The following is an 11,416-nucleotide window of genomic DNA, read 5'->3' as shown; positions in this document are numbered from 1 at the left end:
CTTGAGGGGCGTAGCCCTGTAAGGCTTGAGAGGCTTGAGAGGCGGAGCCCTGGGAGGCTCGAGAGGCGGAGCCCTGAAAGACTTGAGAGACATGAGGGGTGGAGCCCTGGGAGGCTCGAGAGGCGGAGCCCTAGAAGGCTCGAGAGGCGGAGCCCTGGGAAGCTCAGGAGGAGCTCTGGGAGGCTCGGGAAACTTGGGAGGCGGAGCCCTAGGGGGCTCGGTAGGAGGAGCCCTGAGAGGCTAGAGAGACTTGAGAGACGGAGTCCTGGAAGTCTCGGGAGGCAGAGCTCTGGGAAGCTCGAGAGGCTCGGAAGGCGGAGCTCTGGAAAGCTCGGAAGGCGGAGCTCTGGAAAGCTCGGAAGGCGGAGCTCTGGAAACCTCGGGAGGCTCGGAAGGTGGAGCTCTGGAAACCTCAGGAGGCGGAGCTCTGGAAAGCTCGGGCGGCTCGGAAGGCGGAGCTCTGGAAAGCTCGGGAGGCGGAGCTCTGGAAAGCTCGGGTGGCTCGGGAGGTCGGACCTCTGGAAAGCTCGGGAGGCTCGGAAGGTGGAGCTCTGGAAAGCTCGGAAGGCGGAGCTTTGGAAAGCTCGGGAGGCGGAGCTCTGGAAAGCTCGGGAGGCTCGGAAGGCGGAGCTCTGGAAAGCTCAAGAGGCGCTCGGGCGGTCGAGGCTAAGCTGGCTCAGGGACGGTCGAGGCTACAGGCGCTGGCTCAGGGACGGTCGAGGCTGAGCTGGCTCAGGGACGGTCGAGGCTACAGGCGCTGGCTCAGGGACGGTCGAGGCTACAGGCGCTGGCTCAGGGACGGTCGAGGCTACAGGCGCTGGCTCACAGACATCTGAGGCTACAGGCGCTGGCTCATTGATGTTTGAGGCTATCGGCACTGGCTCACTGACGTCTGAGGTTACAGGTGCTGGCTCGGGGACGGTCGAGGGCTCTGGCTCGCTCACCGTGGCTGACGAGGACTCAGGCTCGCTCACAGTGACATCCGTGGGCTCTGGCTCGCTCACCGTGACATGCGTGGGCTCTGGCTCGCAGACCGGGCAGGTGTAGGCGCTGGCTCGCTGACCGTGGCAGGTGTAGGCTCGCTGACCGTGGCAGGCGTAGAGAGCCCAGAGGCGGGAGCCGGGATCGAGAGAGGAGGTTCTTCGGCAGCGAATTCCTCCATGACGAGACTCACATATTCCTGCCAGGTGTAGTCTCCAATCTCCGGCAAATCATAACACCGGTGTTTAGGTACACCAATCCTGTAAACGGTCTTCAGGAGGTTGTTATCCCAACCGGTGTAGCCGGCCACGCAGGAGAAATAGTGGGAGAACTCACGGATGTTTAGATCCATTCGTGTCAGTTCCACGAAGAAAGCCGCTGGATCCATTTTGGTCTATCGTTCTGTAACGAATGAGCAGCGAAGGCAGACGAGGAGATGTGGATCCAAATACAGCTTACTTTATTAAGTAGACAATAGATAAACACAAAGGAAAACCCTCAATGGGAAATAAACATAAAACTGAAAACACGAGCAGGGAAAACATACCAGGCTAAACAACATTCAACGATAGACAAGGACTGAACAAAGAACCAGGGTATAAATGCATAAACATAGGCCAAAGGGGCCAATGAACAAACAGAACTCAAAACAAGATAACAAGGTGATAGACAGAAACCAATGGTAAATTAACGAGGGCAGGTGAAAACAATGAACGGAGAACACGAAAGCTAACAGGGAGACTATGGAGTGAAAAAAAGGGACAAAAGTGAAAACTAAGGAATTACAAAAGTGACAAAAATGATAAACAAAGGGCAACAGTGAAACAAGATAGGTAATAGAAGAAACTACAAAGGACTACAAAAACCAAAACAGGAAACAGGAACTAAACTAAGCTTCAACATAAAAGCACAAAACAAAAGACAACAGTGAACATGACACCAACACTTACGGAATGGACACTAAAACATTTTTTTTTTTTAAGATAGCTTCTTTCAGCAGATATTGGGCACTTCTATGGGAACTTGCTTTGCACCTAATTATGCCAATCTGTTTTTAGGCATTTGGGAAGAGGAGTGTCCACCTTTGCCTTTAAAAAAAACACCAATTCTCCTAGGTACAACTGGACACAATTGCACTCAATTACTTCTGTCTCTTTATGTAATCTCAGACTGACACAATATTCAGTGGGGGCTTTGTGAGGGCCATGCCATCTGTTGCAGGGCTCCCTGTTCTTCTATTCTAATCTTTTCGTTTGGAAGTCTACCATTTGTATTTCTTATTGACAAACTAAAGCTGAAGATATAAATCTTAAGACAAATGCTTTTGTGAAACATCTTATGTGTCTAAGACTTTTGCACAGTACTGTATATTGATGACATTTGCATGATTTTTGAAGGATGTGAAACCGAATTAAAACCTTTTCCTGCTTTTTGAAATTCTAAAAACAGCCATATCAAATTGAGACTTGAATATAGCTCAGAACAAATCTACTTTTTTATTTAACCATTCATAAGAACCAAAGATGGATGCCTTCATACCTCACTCTTTAGAAAAAGCACAGATTGTAATACCATTTTGCATGCAAAGACTTTTCACCCTGAACATCTTAAGGACAATATACCTCTAGGACAATTTCAAAGACTAAGACACATATGTGATCAAGATCAGGTCTTCAAACATCTTGCCATGACATGACAGATCGCTTTCTAGTATACCAGAAAAAAAGTGGTGGATTTGTCTTTAAATAAAGTGACATACCTATCACAAGATGATCTACTTAAAAAGAAACCTAGGAGAAAAACCTCTTCACCTGTATTTTGTTACTGAATATAGCACTGGCTCAAAACATATTAAACAGATAATCAACAAGAACTGGGTAATTATCCAAAGTGACATATGTTGTCTACAGGCTTTAATGCCCCGTCATTGTTTTATGTGGGCCAAACTAAGCATAGATTGCAATATAGACTATGGGATCATAAAGATGTAATCCATATAGGAAACAAAGATTGCCCTATGGCATTGTATTATGCATTCTTACAAAAGAACTTTGAGCTGTCTTGATTTTTTATTACCAATTTTTCTAAATACATTGATTAAAATGTTTATTTCTAAGAAGAAATAATTAAATCTAGTGAACCGTATTTTTATGTATAAAAAAATCTATTACTTTTAAATTTGGCCCATGATTACAGGCCTCACCTGGGCCACATGATCACATGCCTGATCTGGGGCACAATCGGCCCTCATGTTGTTTGCCGTCATGTATGTGGGGTCGTCATAGCCACACATGGCCAAACTTTGGCTGACAGGATGCATGCCATTGTCGACATGAGGCCATCGGTGACAGCTTGTGGCCACATTCGGACCATCGTATGCTATGTAGGATTGATATTTTCATCCTGATTGTATGTTACTTCCCCAGCCACAGCAGTATAATGTATGTGAATGTATGTGTTTCTGCTCTTCCATGACAATGATAATCTCTGTATTAATATCTATTCTCATTCTCCAGATGTTATCCGCATAGTAATATCATTTCTGCATCTGACATTTAATCCTTGCAAACAGATAGCCCTAGTTGTTGAATATGTCCCTACATGTCTTTATCTGTATGTCCCACTATAACACACAGACACAAACAAACACACATGTGACATATTACACATATCTGAAATGAGGCCTGGGAGGCTCTAATGACCCGCAATATATACATATAAATAATGCTTATTTATCATCTCCGTCACATTCTATCTGTGAAGATAATGAATCCATCCACACTTAGAGACACACACAATATTTGTAAAGCTCACAAATAATCTGTATTTATTCCTGGGCGGTATAATTTGAAGGTGTTATGTGTAGGATTTTATTATATGCTGAGTGGAATGGATGTCTGTGCCTGTATGTGTTTATGTCATACATGGACTATTCAGACTGAAGGGAAGGGGATAAATACCCCTGTCATAGAGATAAATCTGTGTGCTTGTATTTCTGTGACTTAGGGATATGTCTGAATAGGTTTGAATAGACTGAGCATACTTAATGAAAGGAAATCTCATCTTCATAAGCCTTGTAAGATTCCCATTGTAAATATATAGACACAAAACTTGCGTAGGCTTTCAAAACAAGAGACCTTTTTAATGAAGATTTATAGTGCTATACACATCACTTGCAGAATACAGAAGGCGATGCTCTTCATAATTTTAAGAAACTGATCTCAAGAGGCCCATGTCTAGTCTGAAATGGTTTCAAGGAACTTTGCTCTTAATGCATCACTGAACTTCATTAGTTTGTAATGTGGAGCAGGAACAAGATTTCTGCTGATCTATGCTTTCAAACAACCTTTAAAAACACATTGCTCTACATAGTATTGTGCTTCTAATTATGGAAAACATTTATTTGGAAAGCTCCATTGCCAGAAGAAGGCACTTCCAAAAAGGTACCATGGTATTACCTTGTTTTTGGACATTGTTACATAGTACTTCCATGGTATTCTTTTCAGTACCTTGGTACACAAAATATCATGGTTTATGAATCATTCAGTACCATAATACAGTATGTATCAAATGCCATGGTATGGTATTACTCTTTGATGTGAGGGCTCAAAATTGGAAGGGCCTGGGACATTTGCGAGACCATTAATATCTAAGAACAAGGTGATATTTATAGGTTGCCAAAGACAGCCAAATATGTTACCAGATATGATTCACTGTTAAGAGCTAAAATACAAGACGTCTTTATTTCGGCCAAAATACCGGTAAGTTGGCAACCCTACAGTACTGAAGTTATCCTTTCTAAACCAAATTGACACAATGAAATAGGTAAAGAGCTAGCATTTAGGTCCATCCACTTTCTAAATCCATTCCCTCACAGGAAAGCAAATTCAGAAAAAGATTTACAGTAGAGGTTTACTGGAAAAATCATGGTAGCAGATAATTTAGGAATTAGTAATTTATTGTTGTTTTCTTTAAATTGGGTAATAGATATTTAAATAAGACATTTCTGGTTATAAAAACGTGTTACTAATGTCTTGAGGAAATTAACCTGCACTGAGTGGCAAAGTCTTTTCAAAATACTATGAACTGGACTATTAAGTGTTTTGTTTGTTTTTTGTTTTTGCCTCAATAGCTCAAAGTACATTCTGCAGTAATGAAAAAGTTAAATAAAAACTAGATTGGTAAAGTTTATCAAGAAAAACTTGAGATGAGCTCCAGATAAATTGCTACAAATATTGATAAATAAATTCAACATAGAACACATCCAAACAACACCTACGACAAAGTTTTTGTTGATATTTGACAGATTTGTTATTCTTTTTTTTTTTTTTTTATCCTGTCACAACTGAGTCTGAGTGAAGTCTGAGAGAATCTAATCACAGGATAGCCTCTGCAGAAGAGAATATTAATGCTGGAAAATGCAAGGTCATTAACAACAACTAAAAAGGAAAAACCTACAGGAAAAAAAGAGGTAAAGATGTACACTGGCAGCCAAAATTTTGGAATAATGTACAGATCTTGCTCTTATGGCAAGAAATTGGTACTTTTATTCATCAAAGTGGCATTCAACAGATCACAATATATAGTCAGGACATTAATAACATGAAAAATTACTATTACAATTTGAAAAAAATGTTCAGAACTTCTTAAACTAATTAAAAGGGTTCTTATAAAAAAAATCCTCCACGTGCAGCAATTCTAGCTGTCAGTTTGCCCAGATACTCAGCTGACATTTCACCCCACACTTCCTGTAGCACTTGCCATAGATGTGTCTGTCTTGTCAGGCACTTCTCACTTACCTTACAGTCTAGCTGATCCCACAAACACTCAATGGGGTTAAGATCCATAACACTCTTTTCCAATCATCTGTTGTCCAATGTCTGTTGCACCCCTGAGTCTTCTCTTTACTGTTGTACATGAAACTCGTGTTGAGCAGGTAGAATTCAATGAAGCTGTCAGCTGAGGACATGAGAGTTTGCTTTCAACTGTGTTTGATATAATGGCAAGTGATTTTCTAGTACCAAATTAGCAATTTAGCATGATTACTCAAGGATAATGTGTTGGAGTGAGGCTTCTCTAGATTTGATAAATTAGTTTTTTCAAATAGTGATGCTGCTGATTTTACATCAGGAATGTCCTGACTATACTTTATGATCAATTGAATGCAATTTTGGGGAATTAAAATACCAATTTCCTCCCAAAACAGCTAAATCTGTACATTATTACAAACTTTTGGCCGCCAGTGTACTTTAAGCAGTCAGTGTTAGTGATCTTCACTTCAGGAGCAGACAGGTCTCAATCATATTTCTCTTTGAAAGGAGCAGCATAGAGAGCCATTTTAAAAATAACTAGACCTTTTTTAATCAACAAAGCCAGTGAAAGTTGTCTTTTTTCTATTTGTGCTTATTTTTTCATTTATATACATTTAATACACTCACTGAGTGTAATATCAAAATTAAACAAAAAGGCATTTTCTTCAGTTTATTTTTTACATTCCAAATTTGACTATGGCCAATGTAGCAGCTTTGCCCCGCATCTTTATTTACCCTCAGAAGAGATCTGAACACACCAGACAACTCCACAGACAGAAGCAGATGAAGGAAAAGCCTGAAACACTGTTTGCTGACCATGACCACAGTGTCATAACCAACCAGCTCTTTTACACTGAAAACAGCCCTTTATGGCTCATCACCTTCTGCCAACACTTCACCTTTATCATGAAAAGAGGCATCTGTAAAGGCAGACAGGCCTTGGTATTTGAAATGGTATTCACTTGGTATTTGCAAATGAAAATGGTACTATTATGGCCCAGGGATCAGAGCCTGCAATCAAAGTTTTCATAAAAGATTTTGAACAAATAAAAACACTGACACTGTCTGAAGAAGAAACCCCTTCAAGATGGCAACAAAGACTCAAATATTAATACTTCTCCTATACAAGCAGTCCAAAAGAAGATGATGACTTCCAGTGACTGTCCAATGTTGAGAATAAAATATAATTTTTCCCTCCTGTAGGTAGAGGTAGTGAAGCTAAAACAATTAATATTGTCCCATTTGAAAGACAACAACAACATGGAACAGATGACATCATGACTTTAAGATGAGACTGAATACCTACAGAAAGACAAAAAAAGAGTTGCTTAAGGAACTTCAGCAAACTACAGAAGACCTCAGAGAAGTAAAATCAACTTTTGGAAGACAATTAACAGAAGTTAAGAGGGAACTCTTTGCCTTGATGTCAGAACTCCACACCAAAGGTTAACTCATCAATAATCTTAAAGAACAGCTCAACTCTGTTTCAGGACCCAAATAATCTCCTGCTAAACCCTTGATTTATACAGAAATGCTAACTTACAATCCCCAACCTGAAAATCACCAGTGCAGGAAGAGCTTCACTCCTCAACTGATCCACCTGCCCAGATCCCCAGCTCTTCCCCAGAGGACCAGAGAGAATCACAGGCTCTTATCCTGATTGATTCAAATGGGAAGTATATCAATGAGAAACATTTGTTCCCAAATATGAAAGCCCACAAAATGTGGTGCCCGAACACAAGAAGTGCTTTTCAGATCCTTTCTGATAAGCATCTAAATTAAAGTTACAAGCACATTATAATCCACACAGGGACAAATGATTGTGCTCAGAGAGGTGGTCATCAGAGCCACACAATGGTTCCCAGAGGCAAAAAGAACACCGTCCATATTACTACCATACAGTGATGTACCATTCTACATCATTCTCAGAAATAATGTGGAACTCTCTAGAAGCTGTGCACTTCTTCCAAACATTCAAGTGATTCAATTGAAGATATACAGCCTCATCATATTTATGACCACGTCCACCTAAACAAACAAGGAGTAAAAGTCTCTGCCAGAGTGCAACAAAGCACAGCCCTTGGAATGCACAAAGCAACAGCAGAAATTAGACTGACTACAGAAGCTCTCAGCCATCAAGAACCCTCCACCACAGTCCAGACTGGCCACAGGAACTTCATCACAACACAAGAGCTATGCAGCGGCAATTCAACAACGACAAAACCCTGCAGCTCCTGAAATCAACCAGATAATACATCTACTGAACATCATCTGCTCGAAACTGATGAATTTATCTACACAACTATATATATATATATACACACACAACAAAAAGTGTGCCTCGCTTGTGCCAGGCTATGTGCACGTTAAGGCCACGTGAAGTGTCGAACGCCCACTGGCAGGAGGTCACGGGACAGATCCAACAGGTGACACGGGTCGACTGACTGAGATGACTGGCTGATGCACCACCTGTGCCCCCTACAGTGCCAACTTGCTGTGCTTTAGCCACAGGAAATTATGTAAATATTGTCAATAACGGTCACACACTCTGTGACACCATATTTCAATCCCCATCAATTCTCACACCAACAAACAGTTATGATGGTTTAAAGAACACAAATGGAAAGCAAATGTTAAAGCTCTGTAAAGGTATAGGGCTGTACATATTTAATGGCAGAACAGGGAGAGTTTCCTTTGAAACCCAATTTCAAATGGAGACAATCCAACCTTGAACAATTCAAAGAAAACATGAACAATTCTATTATATTAAAAATGTTGGATGATTTTATGTCTACTGATTTCACCCCAGATATTAATTAGGGATTGGCATTTTTGTCAATTTCTTATTTTGATCATTGATAGGTCTCAAAAAACAAGTACTAGAGTACTTGAGCGTGTCCGTCATGGAGATAATGAAAATATTTTAAGATTGTTATGAAAATGAATGTTGACAAATAATGACATGAAAACATGTCTTTGAAAACATGAACATATGACTATAAAAAAATAACACTGCTTATGCTGCATCAATGTTATCGAAAAAGAAACATCTGAAATAGAATAGCTGCATGAGGTGAAGCTGTAGAGTAAATGAACACCAGTAAACTGAAGCCCCTTCTATGACACATCATATAAGATTAATCAGACATACTAGATACACAACATAAACGTAACATTACAACTCGTATCTGCACAAAAGGATGCAAACGAAGTTACGTGCTATAGCCAGAGAGTGTAAATCCCGTTGTGGATGCGCTCTTCTAACAGCGCGCTGAAACACAGGCAAGCAAAGCAAAAATAATTCACAACATTCATGTATATTGCTGATTACATTACAGTACTTTCATCTACTTTATTAAGTGATTGCTGACATCGCCTATATATTGGCTAAAATTACAACGTTTTAGTCAGAGTAAAACTGACTTAAATTACTGAACAACACACAATGATTACTGATGAATTATGAATAAAATTTAAAGGATATTTTCATCACAAGATAAAAACTATGACAAAAAAAGTGTTGATTTTCATCGTCTCTCCAAATATAGGCTATTTCTGTAATACTAAACCTTAATTCTGCATTCGTTATTGTAAGTTAAAGTAGAGAGGTAGAGTAGAGAAACACACAGGATTGCTTTTAGGCTACTTTATTCAACTGTAAATTTGTCTTCGATATTATTTAAGCAGCATATTTCAACTGTGCTTTTGAAACAACAACAAATTTTGCAACATTATTGTTAAAGCTAAAAAAAAAGGTTTAACAATTTAACCAAACGACTTCTAATGGTAAATAAAACAGAGATGGAATGATTTATAAATAACAAAAACATCCTAAATATTTACCACGACTGATGAAACTTAAACATAGGCTACAGCCTACATATTTATGTTCAAAAAAATAAGTCGGTCTATATGCACAGGTGAGAGGTGTGTGCATAGTTTATTCACAATTAGGCCGGCGGTGGAAAAAACGCGCTCCGCTGGAACCGATGTCGCAGGAACAGCCAAGTACCACTGGGCAAGGATGCTTAGCTTTGTAAACAGATACTCATTTACCTTCCACCACAGTAAAGGATCCTGGTTTATGGAGATTCATGGCTCACTGAAGTTGCTTTCGATTTCGGTGTCACACGAACAAAAATCACTCGCGCCATAATCCTTACTAAAAAGAGTGTCGAGCAGCAATCAGGCTGAGAGTCACTTTGTATGGGTGTGACAGAATTTGTAACTGTGTTGTAAAGCTGTTTCAGATTCTCCTTTACTCTCTCTCGAAGCTCTGTCTCAAGAAATGTAAGATGTTTGTGTCTTGGATCCAATGTTGCCGCAATCAGAGGTAGAGCCACTTTCTCAGCATCATCGGCAACAGTGACTATGCGCCGTTTCAGAGATTCTGCCATGGCTGTCTTGAACTCTGACACACTTGGAGACTCACCGGTCTGTGTGTTTAGGTGTTTAGTGATGAGGCTATGTGTGATCGGATAGACCATTGAAATGCAAACTTGCCCATCCCTAATATTAATGGAATAAATTTAGCAACAAACAACCGTAATCACATATTTGAAACATTGGCTTCTTTATCTAACATTAAAAAAACTAAACAAATCAGCCAAAAATTAGGATTACAAAAGAGAAACATATTTAAATCCAAAATTAATTAAATTAATTAATCAATAGACACAAAAAATGTTTTGGAGTCTCTATAAGTAATTTGAAACCCCCAATCAGAAATGTCACTTCAGAGTGGCTCAATTTGGAAATCTTACTTTTTACTATCTTACTGAAAGATTTAGCCCACAGACCTCAACCAGCCTCAAAGACAAAAACTAGAAGATTTAAAGAAAACAGTTAAAAATGATAAAAAAAATCATTGGATACTATTATAAAAATGTCAGAAATAATAAAGAATATTAAAAATCTTAAATTAAAGAAAGCATGTGGACAAGACAACATTAGCAACTAAATACTTAAACTCGGCAGCCCCAGCATAATCAAAGCTTTAGTCCAAATAATCAATCTAGTTTTTGGTCTGGTATATTCCCTGAGATCTGGTCTGAAGGACTGATCACTCCTATATTTAAAAAAGGAGATACATTTGACCCCAATAATTACTGCGGCATTTGTGTGGGCAGTACACCAGGAAAGCTGTTCTCCAATATAACAAATAACTGCATAGTCACATTCATTACAAAACACAACATCCTAAATAAATCACAAATTGGCTTTTTGCCAAAACAGCACTCATCCGACCACATCTATTCTCTTCATACTTTTAACAATTAACAAAAACCTCAACGATGAACAAAGAAACATATTGTGCATTGGCACAATGATTTATTTTACAAACTTCATAAAATCGGAATTGGCGGAAAAACATTTGATATTATACAATCCCTGAATGCAAACAGTAAATGTGCAATCAAAATGAGAAATCACAGAATAGTATTCTTCCAGCAGGTATGTGGAGTGAGACAGGGATGCAGTCTGAGTCCAACCCTATTTAACATATAAATGATTTTGCAGCAGCTCTGGAGCAGTCCAGTATCCCTGGCCTCGCTCTACATGACACTGTTCAAATGTCTGCTGTATACAGATGATTTGTCTCCCACAGCAGAGGGTCTTCAGCA

The 11,416-nt window shown here is 39.6% G+C and overlaps 1 protein-coding gene across 1 annotated transcript in view; it reads right to left on the bottom strand.

Annotated features, from left to right (window-relative positions):
* Positions 1-7,927: 7,927 nt before the first annotated feature.
* Positions 7,928-11,416, bottom strand: part of slc7a11 (solute carrier family 7 member 11) — a 34,658-nt gene continuing 31,169 nt past the window's right edge. The window contains 1 exon segment of the mRNA XM_052155066.1: positions 7,928-8,026. Coding sequence (XP_052011026.1) covers positions 7,928-8,026 — 99 coding nt within the window.

This window comes from Xyrauchen texanus, chromosome 23, assembly GCF_025860055.1.
Source record: "Xyrauchen texanus isolate HMW12.3.18 chromosome 23, RBS_HiC_50CHRs, whole genome shotgun sequence".
Taxonomy (NCBI): domain Eukaryota; kingdom Metazoa; phylum Chordata; class Actinopteri; order Cypriniformes; family Catostomidae; genus Xyrauchen; species Xyrauchen texanus.
Note: the sequence above shows the minus strand (reverse complement) of the source record. Positions and strands in the feature narration are given on the sequence as shown.